Source organism: Lepisma saccharinum, chromosome 18 (genome assembly GCF_977018435.1).
Source record: "Lepisma saccharinum chromosome 18, izLepSacc3.1, whole genome shotgun sequence".
NCBI classification, from domain to species: domain Eukaryota; kingdom Metazoa; phylum Arthropoda; class Insecta; order Zygentoma; family Lepismatidae; genus Lepisma; species Lepisma saccharinum.
This window is the reverse complement of record NC_139246.1, coordinates 41,740,651-41,757,260: the sequence shown is the minus strand read 5'-3', so window position 1 is coordinate 41,757,260 and position 16,610 is coordinate 41,740,651. Positions and strand designations below refer to the sequence as shown.

The window sequence follows — 16,610 nt, the reverse complement described above, 5'->3', positions numbered from 1 at the left end:
ATCATGAGCCAGGAAATCACCTACTAGCAATTGTGCATACTACGGTGTTTCAAAAGTCGCGCAATCCAAACTTTGAAAATGTATATCTTGAAATCCGTAAGAGTTTTCTGCATTATAAAGCCTCATCCATTGAGCTATTTTTCAATGCTAAAAAATTATCAGTTTACGCCACACAGAAAATTAGATAAATTAATAACTGGCGGAAGGCAGTGTTAAAATTTTTCCAGAAATGCTTTTTTTGAGTGAGAAAAATATGTAAGGAATTATCAAAGGGTCATAATTAGATGTCTGATGCCATGTCAATCTGTCATTTGCGACCAATATTGATCATGTGCAGCATTTGATGAATTTTTGACTGGCGATTTTATGGGTTGAGTGAAAAAGTGCCATTTATGGGACATATTCTCCGTAAATGGCAACACTAGCAGGTCAAAATTTTTCGGGATTTTTCGAGCCCTGTATATATATATATATGTGTGTGTGTGTGTGTGTGTGTGTGTGTGTGTGTGTGTGTGTGTGTGTGTGTGTGTGGGTGTGGGTGTGGGTGTGTGGGTGTGTATGTATGTAAGTATGAAATAAACTTTGAATACGTACACAATTTAGTGTTAACATGTTGCATATGTACGAGTGTTTTCATATATTACGTAGATCCATATTGCACATGTGTAAAACATATATTGTACGTACATCAAAGTTATGCATGCCACATGTTACGAAAAGAATTATATTTCTCACGCATTTTCTGTCTTTCAAAAATACAGTTTGTGTGCTTATTTTCCATTATTAGCTAACGCGAAATTGGACGTGTTTTAAAGAAGAACGTGTTTCAAATAATTTGTTCCAACACAAATGCTTTAGCACCGACTTCTACCCTCCTTTTGCGTGATTACGAGGATAATAACGTCTTTGATACTTCTGCTAGTACTATCACCACTATTTAATAATAATATGAATACAAATTTTCGTATAAATGGAATTATGCATAAAAATTAAAAAATGATTGTTAAATTTAGATTCAATTTTTTATTGTTAGAACGGTATTATTATTATTATTATCATTGGCACGTTTAACCTGGTACTTGCCTCCGCCCCCAGACAAAAATTCTTGGTTGCGGCGCTGTTCTCCTTCATTATATCTCCAATTCTTTCTGTTATCTTTATCCCTCGGCGGGTGCACTGTTCTTGCAATACTAGGGACGTTCAATATATAAGTTTCCCTGTGCTATAAAATATTGTATAAAGCAATGCCATTAAAAAGAAGCACATGACTGACAAGCGCCATCCTTCGTCTACAAGGAACAACAATCGATTCGTTATCAGACGTGAAGGCGCATGCGCTCAAGGGCAAAAAGTAAATGCTTGTTCGGAAAACGCAGGCTCGCGTCATAAGGAGTTCAGAAGCAAGGATGCTAAGGGTGTTCTGCTTATGGACTTTTTGAAACGAGGAAGAACAATTAATGCTGACCGTTATTGTCAAACATTGGATAAACTGAAAAACGCAATTCGACATAAGTGACCAGGTCTCCTGTCCGCTGATGTCATTCTTCTTGACGATGACGCTCGCCCCCACTCAGCAGTGCAAAAACAACACAAAATGGATGAATTGGGGTGGGAACGGCTGCCCCACCCTCCATACAGCCCCGATTTAGCGCCGAGTGATTTCCATCTTTTTCCGGTGTTAAAGTCTGAATTGCAAGGTCACCGTTTCGAAACAGATGAAGAAGTGAAGCGGAATGTGAGAATAGTGCTGAATAGCCAGAGCCCTGATTTTCTTGCAAAGGAAATGGACAAATTGGTGCAACGGTGGGACCAATGCCTGAATCTCTATGGGGATTCTGTGGAGAAGTGAGGAAGGATCCTCCTACACATGTATGTACAGTTTTCTAATGTATCTTTAAAATATTTTTTTACAGCATATGGAAACTTATATATTGAACGACCCAGGTACTTCAAAATGATGAAAAATTCTCGTGTAGGCTCTTTGGGTTCGCAGGAGGGTGGGCTAAGGCCATTCCATGATGGGCCAGAGCTCACCCTTGCCCTCCAGGTGATGACGGTCCTGTAGGGATTGCATCAAGAAGAGATGAAATTTGGCACGTGTCGTAAAAATACTGTCCTTGTTCAATCCTTAGTTGTGAGCTTACGATGCACATGTAGGCTAATAGGGACTGGATCTACAGTTTAAAGTGGGATCAGAACCACTGCATGCGTCCACCGGGTATTGAACCCGGGACACCTTCATTACAAGACGACGTCGTGCAATCAAAGCTAATCAAGAACCCTCATCTAAAAGGTTCACAAACTTAGATATGTTGTCCAATTCGGAATCGCACACGTCATGAACTATTGGGTTGATGCATAAGTTCGTAACGTTTGTGTTTGGTATGGCAACACTGCGGTGTTAGGAGTTTATCGTTTAACGTTCATCAATTGGAGTCGCATTGTTGTGCTTGAGAATACGCATTGAATTTTACAGGTTTGAAGAAAGACGGTGTTATTTATGGGCTAAAGGACAATAAGTGTCCAGCGGGGGAAAAAAACATTTCCGACATATTCTTCTGTCTGAGTTTAACGTAGGGGCAAAGGCAGCGGAAGCGGATCGAAACATTTGTCCCTTGTACTGGGAGAATGCCAACAATAAAGCAGGGCAAGAAAATGGTTTTGTCAAAGAAGGCATTTTTGACTTAAGCGTTTCTCCACGTTCAGGAAGATCATCGGGCTTTAATGAAAACAGTTTAAACGCTTTAATCCACGAGGATCCACATCAGTAGACTAGACAAGAATTATCAGTCTCCCCGATGGTAGCGTCGTCGCCTTGTAATCGAGGGGTCCCGGGTTCGTTACCCGGTGGAGGCACATAATGGTTCGAATTCCACTTTGAACTGTAGGTTCAGTCCCGATTAGCCTTACTGTGCATAAAGTGGACATAAAACACCAACTCGAGAATTAGCAAATGTGATGAACTGTGACCATTCAACCATCGTGCGACATTTGTATTCCATGGGTAAGGTTGAGGATACCACACGCTTTAAATGAAAACAACCAAATCAGAGAGTAGGTCAGGAAGACAGCATCAAGTGTTATGACACGATAATACACACCCACACTCCGCTAGCATGACAAAAGCTGCTATCCAAGACCTTGGTTGGGTAGTTATTCCACATCCTCCTTACTCCCTCGATCTTGCGCCCTCGGATTGCTACTTTTATAGCTCTCAACCAATCGATCTTCAAGGAAGCTCCTTTGGTGACGAAAATGCTCTTCAAACTTGGCTTGACGACGCTATTAACCCCGAATCAGCATTTTTCTTCAGGGCTTGTATTGAAAAACTGCCCAAGCGTTGTAAGACAGTCATAGACAATGAAGGAAAATATATTACTGATTAATTTATGTCTTTTGGTCATCTCAAATTAGTATCAAATAAAAAGACTTTCGCCACGGTGAAAAGAAACACTACTGCATCAACATAATAGTTTCACTTCTACCTCATTTCAAAATTCCATGCGACTTGTCTTAAACTTAATAGATGCGTGCGCTAAATTACAACATAAGAGCTCTCTTCTTGGGAAGTGACGTCACGTAGGCTTGCGTTCGGCCTTTTGGAACCATCGCCTCAAAGATTAGAAGAAAAATTATAGCACTGTGATGCAGTCATTTGCAGTGATAACATCTAGACCAGCTGAAATTCAGTGTTCTGAGTCAGATATCCATGCATATTGAGGCTAAGGAGGTTTAATGTCAGTTATTTTCCATTCGCCTCGCCCATGCTAGGAAGGAGTTGAACGTGAATTTTAAATGACGTGGAAAACTGCATAACTGAATTTGTATTGGAAAATTAAACTCTAGTTTTCACCTGTTTTTATTTCTTTGATCATTTTCGAGGAATATAATAATTAGGGAAAGGATTTTAAGGTGCAGCACCGTTCCAAAAATATAGCTGTTTTCATACCGATCGTTTGAGATATGTATTTTAGGACATGAAATCAAGTAAAATGAACATACTTTGTTGCACCTTTTTACACTTTTTCGTGAGATTAACAAATTTATTCCGGTAAGGATGTCGAATCGACCCTTTCTAATGGAAGCATGTCTCATTCATCATTGGAATGGGTATGAATGAAGAATTCCAGAAATGTAGGATTTAAGGTGAGGAAACAATTGGAAGTGGAAATAAACCTAGTATTAAGTTTGTGGAACCTCCATTATAAATTAAACATAATGAGCCTAACTTACGTGCAGATGTAAGGCTAGATGCCTAATTTGTTATTTTAGGCTTGTTCGGTTTAGTTATCTTCGCATAAATAATTCATTTATAGTGTATTTATGCTAAGAGAACCAAACCTAACAACGTAGGCATTCCTCCAGTGACGTCACAACGCAAGGTTGTTCTCATGTTGTGCGATAAGGGAGACAAGTAAAGTCAGGGTCTCCCTTGTAGCACAACACTAGGACAACCTTGAACAATAAAATCACCATAAAACATATATTTCCCAAACAAATTGAAGAAAGCAATTTAAAATAACAAAAATAATTTACAGCTATTAAAAAATAGAAACTTCAAAATCCAAAAATAAAATGAAAATCATATACGGATGAAAAAACGAAATAAAGAAAGTTGAATCCTAGTGGAAATTCGAAAACATATCCACGATAAAAACCAAAGTTCGACCTGGCAATACTGCGTGTTTACAATACGGAAATACGATAAAAGAAAGCTCCTATGGTAAGTAATGTAAGAAAGTTTCAGTGACTTGGAAAATAATAAGAAGTATGTCCAATAATAATGCTTGTCATTATTTTGGAGAAGATATCAATTCAGCCTGGATAAAAGAATTTCACAGCAAGTTGACACCAGATACGGTTGAAACTAATCTTTGTCAATTGTTAAACTCTATGAAATATCCAGAAACATCCACGTTAGAATCGCTATTCACTATGGATGAATTAGAATATGTTGTTCATAAACGAAAGAAAACGTCTCCGGGATTAGATGGTATTACATACGAATGTATTCAACACTGGCCTTTGAATGGATATGAAATTTTACTAAATACATACAATTCAATATGGAATAGTGGAGAAATTCCATCACAGTGGAAAGAAGTGGTGATAATACCCATATTAAAACCAGGTAAACAATCAGGAATACATACGAACTATAGACCTATTGCAATGTCATCATGCCTTGCTAAATTATATGAACATTTAATACTGAACAGACTCACGTGGTGGGTCGAATATAATCAGAAATTACCGAAACATCAGATGGGATTTAGGAAAGGAACTGGAACAGTAGATGTATTAGCGACACTAATTTTATATATATGGCTATCTTTCATACGGCGGGAATTTTGTATCGTAGTTTTTCTCGCTCTAAGTAGCGCCTATGATTCTGTCCTTCCAAATATACTGTTACAAAAATTGGAGAAAATGAACGTTCCACGTAATTTTATAAAAAGTATTCTTGGATTATTATTGGCACGTAAGTTGTACATTCGATATGGAGGACAGTTATCCATCGCACGTTATACACATAAAGGTCTACCACAAGGCGCAGTGCTGAGTCCCATGCTATTTAATATGTACACGGCAGATTTAGGCTCAAAAATTCTTCAACACACTCGTCTATTACAATATGCAGATGATATTGTTATATACACTAGTAGTAAAAATATTCAAGAAGGGGCTCAAAAAATTCAAAAATCTCTGGATGAATTATCATCATGGTGTGATATCAATGGAATTGAAGTAAATCCAGATAAGTCTTCGGTGGTAGTTTTTAATAAGAAGAGATCTCATTCATGCATATCAATAAATATAAACGGAAAAACTATTAGTCAACAAAGAAGTCATAAATTTTTGGGACTTATATTAGATGAAAAACTTAAATGGAAGTCACAAGTAGAACTGGCACAATGTAAGGGATCTCACGTGTTTAACATAATAAAAATGTTGACAGTTCAGAAAAAGTGGGGTGCTGATCCTAAATTATTACATCAGATCCATAAACAGATGCTAAACTCAAGACTAGAGTATGGTTCCTTTATGTACAATGATAATCTAAGTTGGGCTTTTAACACGCTATCTTCTATCCAATATAGCAGTTTATCCAGGATTTATGGCCTTTGGAAAGGAACTCCAAAACAAGCAACTTTCGTAGAAGTGGGAGATCCACCATACAAACTTAGAGTTAAATACCTTGCGAGCAAATTTTTACTTAAGAAAATTGACAACACGACATCTCCGATCATACCAAAACTTCAATTGTTAGACTCTTTGGTGCTCAACAGACGTACAGCAAAATATAAATCCAGATTACCTATACTATATTATGCTTATAAGGACATTAATAAATTTCAAGCTAATATTATTCGTTTACCTAATGCACCATGCTTCATGACAGACTACTTTAATATGATATCTCCCATGAGGATTCATTTTCCTGCCTACCCAAGTAGAGTTTTCAGGAAGACAATCCGTACAATTTCAAATAATATATATCAAGACTACATACACTCAAAATTACAATGTGAATATCACATATATACAGATGCTTCAAAATCAACGTCTGGAAAACTGGAGCAGCATTTACTGTGATAATTCTGCAGAATTCAAAATTTTTCCTTTGCCATCGTATCTGTCCATTTACACTGCAGAAGCTTTTGCAATACGACAAGCATTGCTTTATGTACAAAAGAAGAAGTTAAATTCAGTTCTAATTGCAACCGATTCAGCCTCTGTGCTAAATTCTTTACAGTTTGCATCATGGTCATGTCATACGGAATGGTACATTGTTAACATAAGAATACTCACACTGAAATTAACGAGATTGGGATATGATATCAACTTTATTTGGACACCTGGACATTCTTTAATAGAAGGGAACAATATAGCATATACTTTGGCAAAATATGCAGCGAATCAAACAATCCAACGGCCTCTTTCAATAAAGATTCCGTCCGTAGTTTTGGAATCACACACTAGAAAAATACTATTTACTGACTGGCAAAGCTTGTGGACAAATACTGGCAGTCAATGCGGTAAGGCCTACTATTCTATACAAGAAAGAATTCCAAAGGAATGTTGGTTTAAACAGATTCAACTCTCCCGGAGTTCCCTCACAACTATAATGCGCTGCAGGTTAAATCACACTATCGCCGCAGCTCACCTGTACAAGAAGAATTTAGTGACTTCACCAGTTTGTTTGTGCAATGAATATACTGCAACTCCAAACCACATTATATATCAATGCAAACTTTATGAAACTTACAGAGAACCATTTTTACAGGAATTGTACAGGAGTGGACATCAAGCGCCACTGACACTGCCTTGTTTGCTGACTTCACCTTCATCCTCGGTAATCTATATTCTTACAAAATATCTTAATAAGTCTAATATAATTCTGTAAAAGTGTAATGAAATTTGGAAACTATTTATTATGAAAGGAATAATTGTGAGTAAATATTATGTGCATACATGTATATAATACCAATTAATAAATTGTTAACTGGTGCATGGATTTTGTCCACAACCAATAAATATTTTATAAAAAAAATGTAAGAAAGTTTATATTATTTCATAGAGCATGAACTTCTAATTGAAAAATGCACAGCACCAAATCGAAGCGCGAATTGAGCACTACGAGTGAACATATCTTTTTTGGACGGCGAAACTGTAAAACACAAGGGTCGATTGTGCAGTATAGCCGCGTTTTACCTCCTCTTTGATGCTTCAGCAACTTTTTCCTTCCTTTTCTTTCATGTTTTGTTAAAAAATTGGACAGAAAAATAAATGATTTTCACTCTTCTTGAGCAGCTATAGAAAATCCTACAGTCTCATTTTGTAGAGCAGAACGAGAGCTATAAAATCGTGTAATACAATCATTGCAGACCCAATAGTTACCAAGATAATGCAGCAAGATAATGTAAGGCGCTGAGGTCAAAGGGTCAGCGACTTAACATTCGAAAACATGGAAATGTTGATCGTAACAAGTTGATTGCAACTCATTAAATGCTACGCCTACTTACTAAATACTTGTTACTTCATGTAACTAACTATGTATGTAACTAATTATGTTATTTGCTACAGTATTGAATAAAAAATGTTAATGTAACTTGTTTAGACCTGAATGAAGGCATTTTATTCGCATCTTTTTTGCACCTTTTTGAAAACATTTTCAGAACCTTTCTTTCCCTTTGCCGACCATAATTTTGCATCATAAAATTCGTTACCTAATAATAATAAATACCTTTGAAGTTAACAATTAAAACTTCCTTATTTTTATTGCTATGCATCAAGGTTTCGTTATTTCTCTTGTAGTCTTCGTTTATTACAAGCAAAAAACCTCAGTTTTTCGTTGTGACGTTTCAGGAGAACACACGCTCCCTTCATCAGACATTTATTTTTAGTTTGATTAAAGATACAGTTATAACAATGGATGTTGTCAATGTTACATTGCTGTAATATAGCAACTTAACGAAACGTCACAACGAAAAACTGTGTTATTTTGCTTGTCACAACCGTAGACTACAAGAGAAATAGTTCTACAATGCAAGCAATGCGTACATACCAGAAAAATTAAGGTTTAGTTATACAGGCAGGGCTGTAGTCTAGGGTATACGGTGACGCCGTATACCCTCTGGTTAACCTTACTTACTTATACCTTCTGCTACAATGCGTATACCACCTACCTACTACTTACGTTTCGTTTACACCTGTTTATGTAAGTCTGACATTACTCCAGTTCACTTATTACTGTCAAATACTTCTGGTTTCACGTTTTCGGGAAAGTAATTATACAAATTATGGACATACCATCACCAGTATTCTAACATATAGCCCAGTCAATAAAGGTTCCATGTCGGGAATAATTCCATAGAAGATGAATTTTGTTCAGTTGTTAGAGCACTACTAGTAGTGCAAAATCCCAAACGTCCCCGCCCCTCACCGCGATGCTTCCCCCCCCCCAGCTCAAACGCAAACATCAATTTGATAAAGACACGCCTTTTTTGGTACTATCCTCCATTTGGAGACATATTTTATGGTGTATCTTTAATAGATTTAAAGATTATACAAAATAGGCGTGCGCGGACCCTCTGATCAACAAGGCTAACGAATAATATGCGTGAGACTTAATAATTAGTAATTTGCAGGAGAACCAAGTGAGATAGTCCATTTACATAGGAAATATACTCTCCGTAGTGTATTTGAGCACCATTTCATATGCCTGACTTTTTTCCTGTTTTAGGATAGGAAAAGATGTAGTAGAGTTAAACCCCTCCTACCACCAACCCCATTAAACACACCGTTGTGCATGGTCATTTCCAAGAACTAAGCTTTTTGTAACATAGCACCGATGAGCTGCCATGCACGTATGAAGGCCTAATAGACCCTACTGTGGGAAAGGAGTGCCACATGACTTGACTCAGCTAGATATCTTTATTACTGCTTTATCTTCAGCATGAGCGACAGCAGGAAGCTCCCCACCCTGTTGAATAAGAAAGCATTGTCTCCTAATACTTTCCTTCCCCTTTTACAGTTTTACTTGTATATCTGGCCCTGTTCTGCTTTCTCTTTTCTTGTATTTTTTTCTTTTTAGCCCTTTCCCAATCTTAGTTCGTGTTTATTTCCTCTCTTCTTGATCATTTCTTCTATAATTTCTTTCCCTTCTTCTTGCTTAAAAATATCCAAAATTTCTGAAAAAATATTCTAAACAAAGCATTACATGAAAATCGTACTCAAATACTGCAATGAAAAATAGTTAATTTGCAGTATTCGTATAATTTTACAATGAAATCATGAAGTGTAAATTCACTACAGCGCCAAAATGAACGAAAAGTAAACAAACAAAAATTATGATAGAGAACGTTATTTGCTATGAAATGATATGAGTGATGAATATTGTTACTTTGCTACAAATGTGTATAATGAACGTCGCACCAGTTGCACATCGGAATAGGAAGGAAACACTATAATTTAGAAACTTTTATTAGCCTTCCATAGTTATTGGTTTTAACCTTCACAGTCCAGTAACTGCTGAACATTATCACGGCGAGTGGCGCCCAAGATTGTGTTGGTGCGGGTCATAGCCCCCCTCCTTTTGGCCGAGTTTTCCTAAAATAAAGAACATGAAAGGTAGGAAAAGATGGCAAAATGAGGGTTGTCTACTGAAAAAAGTATACGTAACCGCCCCCTTTCGAAAATTCTGGGCACGCCACTGATCACGGCAGCTACATACCCACAGAGCATACATAGAAACCAACCTTTCTACTACACTGCTCTTTAACGATTGCAAAAAGAACATAGGTGTGCTTACGAGGGGGGGGGGGGGTGCACTCAGAAATTTAGTGTAGACAAATTTTATTACCGTGCTTCCCCGATGGCGCAGTGGTAGCGTCGTCCCCTTGTATTCAAGGGGTCCCGGGTTCGATACCCGCTGGGGGCACATAGTGGTTCGGATCCCACTTTAAACTGTAGGTCCAGTCCCGATTAGCCTTACTGTGCATAAAGTGGACTTAAAACACAAAATCAATCCAATCCAAATCTTATTACCGTTACTAAACAATATTATTATTTTTATAGAATCAAGTATTTTCATGCCGACCAAAGTTCCAAGCAACAACGGCGGGTTTATTTCCTATGTAAATGGACTATTTCACTTCGTTCTCCAGCAAATTACTTGTTATTATAAATAAAGAATAAATTGGTCACACATCGGAAATGAATAAAATATGCGTAGTTGTTTTGAATCTGCTAACACGAAATCATGTTTATATATAAATCACCGAGAAGGAAAATAAAAGATAACTTTTGTGCCACGGAAGCTGGAATTCTTCTAATCTAGAGTGATTGTCGGTGGGTCTGGACACACATTATATACGCACCTGTTTAGTACCCACCAATAAAATAAACGTGGCAGGCAGAGTGGGATGTGACAAGGGGAAACAAGCTTCGAGCTATCAAGCAAGCCCATCACTGGTGCTTTGAGTTCCTCGTCCCGTCCCTTCCGCAGAGAAGAAGTCATCTTAACGCGACTCCGCATCGGACACAGCCATCTCACACATCGCCGTTTGCTGCAAGGACTGGGTCCTCCGTGTGTCGTACTTGCAACGTTGTTTAAAGTGTTCTGCACATTCTTCTCGAATGTCCCGATTTTAATTACCTCACACAAGGTTTTAACGTTCCCAAAGATTTGTCATCTATGTTGGGAGACGACAACAGTGTTTAGACAATACTTCTAGCTTTTTGGGAAGAACAGGCCTTTTCTGCTGTTTCTGATGTAGTTTTAATCTATCCTTACCTTTTTAAATATGTTGTGTTTGTTCAAATCCAGGTCCGTTTACAACCTACATTTTTAACCTTCTCGAAGGAGCCTTTTACAACCCTTTTTAAATTTTGAGGTAAGGGTTTTAGATAAGGGGATCTTCCCCGCATACACTGAAGGGTGAAAAATGGTCATACATGCCGAAGCACCAAAAAGTAAATAAATTAATTAATTAATTTCATCATGCCATCACTCATCCCCACCTTCGCAAATTAGTCAAAAGTGGCACAAAAGCGAAGTAAAATCAATCAATCAATAAAACAGTGAGATAGATGAAAAAGAGCAAACTATTTTCAGTATGTACCTGGAATAATTGTGGGACCCTGATCTGCTCCCCCTGGGTAGGTAAACTTCGTTCCTGGAAGGATTCCAGGCTTTATGTCAATGTCCAGCACCCGCTCCACAATCTCCGTTGTGACGCCGTCAGCACTAAGCTGCTTCTTGGCAAACCTCATCCTTTTGAGCCCTCCGTGATACACTTCCTCCAGCGTCAGCTTCAGTGGCCGAACGATGTCCTCCCCCCTCTTCTTCACCCCTCTGCCCTCCGGAAGGGAGTACATGGGGACAGGGCTGTGGAGCATGTCCAGGAGGTCGGCGTAAGGGCTGTCTGTTCCAAAGAAGTCCCTGAAAGACAGGCACATATCAAGAAATATATTTCGGGTGAGTTCCGAACCCAGTGTCTCAATAATAATAATAATAATAATGTTTAAATTAAATATTAATTAAAATATGTATTTTTTTTAATATTGCATTTTATTATTACATGAATACGTAAAGAGATGGTATGATAATACAAATATAACATCATATATTTATTACTTAGCTTGCGGGTACTTTAGATCGCCAAATTTTGTACAAAAACAAGGAAATTAATGTCAAATAGATAAAGAATTGAATAATAAAAGAAGGATGTTAGATCCAGTTGTCGAAAAGTAAAGTTCCTGATTAATATTTTATGCATATTTTCATACGTAGTAATGTGCATAACTCTATTTCGTACTGTCCTTCAAACCAGTATGATCCAAATATAATAATCCTTGCCTTCCAATTTTATATGAGTAAATAACCATCGATTATAGTATAACAAATGCTAAAAAGTACATTTTTATTATTTTATTTTAGTACTTGATAAGTCTTTCGGGGGTCCGGACCCCCTTTACCCCCCTAAATACGTTCTTGCTGAAAGAATCAAGCTACAATTAATATTTGCGGAACATGAGAATCTTTGCGCTCTAAACGCTGTTCGCTGTACAGGCGTATGCACTAAATCTCACTACGCATGCGCAACCATAGCAATACCGCTTATACTGAACTCTACTTTTATTATTTGGGGCCACGCTAGCTCAGCTAAAACTAAACTAAAAGATTTTAGTTCAGTTTTCCGTCTGAGGAAAACCCTGATATAGGGTAGAAGCGTGCCCTTAATTTTTAATAAACTGCCTTGGTCAGCAACTCCTTCAACCAACGTCCTCGTATGTTAGAAACGGTCACTTTCACAAAAACTGTGCTCTTCACAAATACAACACAAGAAGAGCTCAGAATTTTCACTTAAAATCAGTAAGACTGCAGACGTCAAAAAACAGCATTGACCATACAGGGCTGTTAATATACTACAATAAATTACCTAATCACTACAAGCAAATGTGCAAAAAGCAATTCAGAAAACATGTCCAGCAACTCCTCATAGAAACCATATACTACAGGGGTCCCGAGTTCGATACCCGGTGGAAGCACATAGTGGTTCGGATCCCACTTTAAACTGTAGGTCCAGTCCCGATTAACCTTACTGTGCATAAAGTGGACTTAAAACACCAACTCAAACCAAACAGAGTGAATGAATTCCTAGAAAAATAATGGAACCAAATAAATATAAATAACTCCACTGATAGATTATAAAGAGTGATAAACATATCTGTTAACTCTGTTAATATTTATATTGTGACGAATCTATGTTTATACCCTCATTATCTATGTAATCTTGAAATATATTATGGATTGGATTGGATCATAAACTGTGTAACACTCAAGAATGTACTCTATTGTAATTTGCATGATATCATGTAATTGACGAAACCATGGATCATTGCGATTGCTAAGGTGAATAATAAATTGATTGATTAATTGAGTTGGTGTTAGTGACAGTAAGGGTAATCGGAACTGGACCTACAGTTTAAAGCGGTATCCGAACCACGTATGTGCCTCCACCGGGTATACAACGCGCGACCCCTTGATTACAAGGCAACGACGCTACCACCAAGCCATCTGGGAGGCCCATGAATAATAAATCAGGTAATCAATCAATCAATCAAACTTCGGTGCATTCGAAATGTGGTTAACAGATTTTAAAAATATACAATCTGACAGAACTTGGCCTAAAAGTTATGACTGGAATTCCGTATAGGAGAGAGGGACTTACTTGTATGTTCGCATGAAATCTCCATGATAGATGTAGGGTTCTATGTAGCCCTCTGGTCCCGGAACCCCTCTCTTCAGCCCCTCCTCGCCATATTGGTCGTAAAGAGCCCGCCGAAAGGTGTCGCTGAGAGTGTCGTAGGCCTCCGCAACCAGGGCGAAGAGTTCGGTCCTCTCTCGGTCGTGTTCGTGGCGTCGCGGGTTGTAGACCAGGGCCAAACGACGAAATCTGCAAGATAAAGAAGAACAGATATGCAGGGGGGATTTGCCACTATTATGTATTAGGCTATAGCATAGGGACCGCAAGCACAGGGGCGCACAAAAATGAGACGCTGAAGGAGCAGAAGAAGACAATATTGTGATAATAGCAAAATGAAACAACATGAATTGACTTTGAGTCTCTCATTCATTAGTTTGCTCTCATGCAAGCCAGAAGGAAATATTTTTAGGTGAACGTTGTCTTGTAAAATGTAACATTGCTTTATCAAAGTTTAATGAATAATTTTTAATTAGATGTGTCTATATCTTAAAGTTTACAAGTGTTATTAATACAGAGCATGCAATTAGTGGAATGAAGTATCATGATAATAAAACTGTTAATAATAATAATAATAATGTCTGCTGGGCCCAATACAAAGGATAGCCTAGTGGCGCAAATTAAATGAACGGGTTAAAGTTACAGTGGTGTAAGTCACTTTGGAAAAAAAATGACATAGACGCAGAAACCAGATCCGTATAAGTCAATCTGCTAACAGAAAACGTGAAGTCAATCAGAGATTCATTCAATTGTCAACAGATGACAGTTTAAGGTCTAGTGATAAAGTAAACAGCTGCTGTGTTGATCAGCAAAGTGCTGTGAGTCAGACTTATTTTGTTTTTTAAGAAAGTGACTTACACCACTGTAATTTCAACCCGTCCAAATGTAGCCCTCTTTCCTCCCCGCAGGACTTTGTAATGATAGATAACAGCGAATTCAGAGAGACACGCGTAAAAATAAGTAGCAACCAGTGTTCGAACTGAAGAGAAAACGATACGATATGCCAGTGGAAGATGTTGCAAGTGAATATTTCAATTTGCGGGTTCATTGTATATCCAATTATAATAAGTAAAGTAGGCTATACTGTGTAGATTATCGTCCATTGTCTGTACAATTTCAAAACGCTTTGATTTTTTATTTGTTGGTAGATATCGAAATCAGAGATGAAACTCAACAATCAATTCTTTAGGACCTCGGTTTGAAGAAAGAAGCTTTCAAGCCCCTTCTAAGGTCTAAGTGAAACATCAGGTTACACCTGATTCTCATCTCATCTACAACCTTGGCGGTTTATTCGTCTTTTCTTCATTGTTTTGGCACAGTTATTCATTTTGCATAACTATAGTAGAATGTGAGCATATGACATTGTATCTTGGAGCATGATTTACTTATATGTTGAACTAGGCTAGCTGATCTACTTCCTTTCTTTATATATATATCTACATACATACATACATACAAACACACACATTATGTGTATATATATTTTAGAGAGAGAGAGATAGCCACCAGTACAGTGCTTGATTCCTGTTGCTTAATTTGCTTGTTTCCATGCCCATCTTCTTCTTTGATATTTAAAATTCAACTTTACTTAATTAATTCGTGGCATTTTGTGACTTCTTCCTATATTGTGTATAGTAGAATTAGGATGATGATGTTCTTTATTCCAGAATTTGATCTTTTCTCTTATCATAAAATCATACAAGATTTCCTGATCTAACATTTCCCTGATTTGTATATTAGAGACATATTTATTGGCACTGAGTGTTTGTAGTATTTGTAGACCTGGAGAAAGCCTTTGATAGAGTGAATGGGTTAAAACTCTCAGAAATTCTGAAGAAAATTCGGGTAGATTGGAAAGAGAGGAGACTTCTAAGCAACTTATATATGAATCAACGAGTTAAAGTGAGAACAGGAGACGAAATGACAGAAGGCATTGGAAGAGGAGTACGACAAGGATGCTGCCTATCGCCTACTTTGTTGAATATCTATTTAGAAGATATAGTGAAAAATTGTTTCCAGGGAACAGGAGGTGTCAAATTGGGAGGAAGAAAAATAAACTGCATAAGATTTGCTGATGACATGGCATTATTCGCTGAGGATGAAATAACCATAAATAGTATGTTAGAAGAGTTAAACAGCAGCTGTGAGCAGTATGGGATGAAGATTAATGTAAACAAGACAAAGGCAATGGTTATAGGACGGAAACCAAGGAATATTAATGTCAGAGTAAACAGTGAAAGAATCCAGCAAGTGGATAGTTTCAAGTACCTCGGATGCACTATAAGCAGTGACATGAGCTGCATACAAGAAGTGAAAATGAGAATCGCAACAACAAAAGAAGCTTTCAATAGAAGAAAAAATGTTTTTTGTGGACCCATGGACATAGGTCTAAGGAAGAGATTAGTGAAATGTTTTGTGTGGAGTGTAGCACTATATGGTGCAGAAACTTGGACGTTGAGAAGAAATGAAGAGAAACGACTCGAAGCTTTTGAAATGTGGACATGGCGAAAAATGGAGCGTGTAAAATGGACGGACAAGGTAAGAAACGAAGCCGTACTGAAAACAGTTGGTGAAAAAGATCAATAGTGGAGACCATCAAGAAGAGGAAGATAAACTGGTTAGGACACTGTCTAAGAAGGAACTGCCTGCTAAGAGATGCCTTGGAGGGAATGGTTGAAGGAGGAAAAGTCCGTGGAAGAAAGAGATATCAGCTTATGGATGATATTAAATTAACTGGTCGTATGCTATTACGAAGCGTAAGGCGGAGAATAGGGAATGCTGAAGATTGCAGTGAAAAACCTGCCAATTCGGCAGAAAACAATGAATGAATGAATGAAT

General features: G+C 37.6%; 1 protein-coding gene across 1 annotated transcript in view; it reads right to left on the bottom strand.

Moving 5' to 3' along the window:
- LOC146002025 (dnaJ homolog subfamily B member 13-like) overlaps positions 1-16,610 on the bottom strand; it is a 33,036-nt gene that overhangs the window by 14,162 nt on the left and 2,264 nt on the right. The window contains exons 2-3 of the mRNA XM_083139734.1: positions 13,740-13,964; positions 11,628-11,947 (exon numbers count right to left, since the gene is read on the bottom strand). Coding sequence (XP_082995860.1) covers positions 11,628-11,947; positions 13,740-13,964 — 545 coding nt within the window. The remainder of the gene's footprint in view (positions 1-11,627; positions 11,948-13,739; positions 13,965-16,610) is intronic.